The 660-nt window shown below is 72.1% G+C and overlaps 1 protein-coding gene across 1 annotated transcript in view; it reads right to left on the minus strand.

Moving 5' to 3' along the window:
• The window catches only part of PNRC1 (proline rich nuclear receptor coactivator 1), a 12888-nt gene extending 12632 nt beyond the window's left edge, over positions 1 to 256 (minus strand). Inside the window, exon 1 of the mRNA XM_019520323.1 lies at positions 5 to 256. Coding sequence (XP_019375868.1) covers positions 5 to 125 — 121 coding nt within the window. The 5' untranslated portion in view covers positions 126 to 256. The remainder of the gene's footprint in view (positions 1 to 4) is intronic.
• Between the last annotated feature and the right edge of the window lie 404 nt (positions 257 to 660).

The raw sequence follows: 660 nt of genomic DNA on the forward strand, positions 1-660 counted from the left end.
CAACCGCCGCCGGGCTGGTTCTCGCAGTTGCTGTTCCCCCGTCGGCGGCGCCGCGGCTCCTCGGGGCCTGCCGAGATGCGGGCGAGGAAGGGCGGCGGCAGTGACAGCGGCGCGGTGGTCACCATGGCGGGCGGAGCGGGTCAGAGCGGCCGGGGCGCGGCGTGTCCGCTTGGACGGGGGCGAGGACGAAGGCGACGGAGGCGCGAGGCCACCGGCCGCTAGGAGAACATGGCGGGGGAGTGAGAGGAGCAAGCAGCGGCTCCCCAGTGTTGTTCCCCGCGAGGGGGCCGCCCTCTTCCACCCGCCCGCCAATGGGCGCGGGCGGCGCGCGCGAGGGCCGCCCCTCCCTCTGGGCGACCACCAATCGGGAGTGACGAGGGCGCGCCCGCCAATCAGCGAGTACACAAACACCGTGGGGCCCCGCCCACTTCCTCCCGGCCGCCATTCAGGAGCGACACAAACAGCGACGGAGCCCCGCCCACTCCCTTCCCCCCCCCCCGGGGGGGGCTAATCAAGAAGCACACACAAAAAAAATGGGTGACGTCAAGCTGGGGCCGAACCTGCGAATCAGGAGTCAGCTCGGCCACGCCCCACCGCGGCACGGCTGCCAATGAGGAGCACGAGCGGACCCATCCGCTTCCCCCGTGGCAGCAGCTGTAC

The sequence above is a fragment of the Gavialis gangeticus genome, unplaced genomic scaffold (genome assembly GCF_001723915.1).
Source record: "Gavialis gangeticus isolate Ggan-Ray unplaced genomic scaffold, GavGan_comp1, whole genome shotgun sequence".
Taxonomy (NCBI): Eukaryota; Metazoa; Chordata; order Crocodylia; family Gavialidae; genus Gavialis; species Gavialis gangeticus.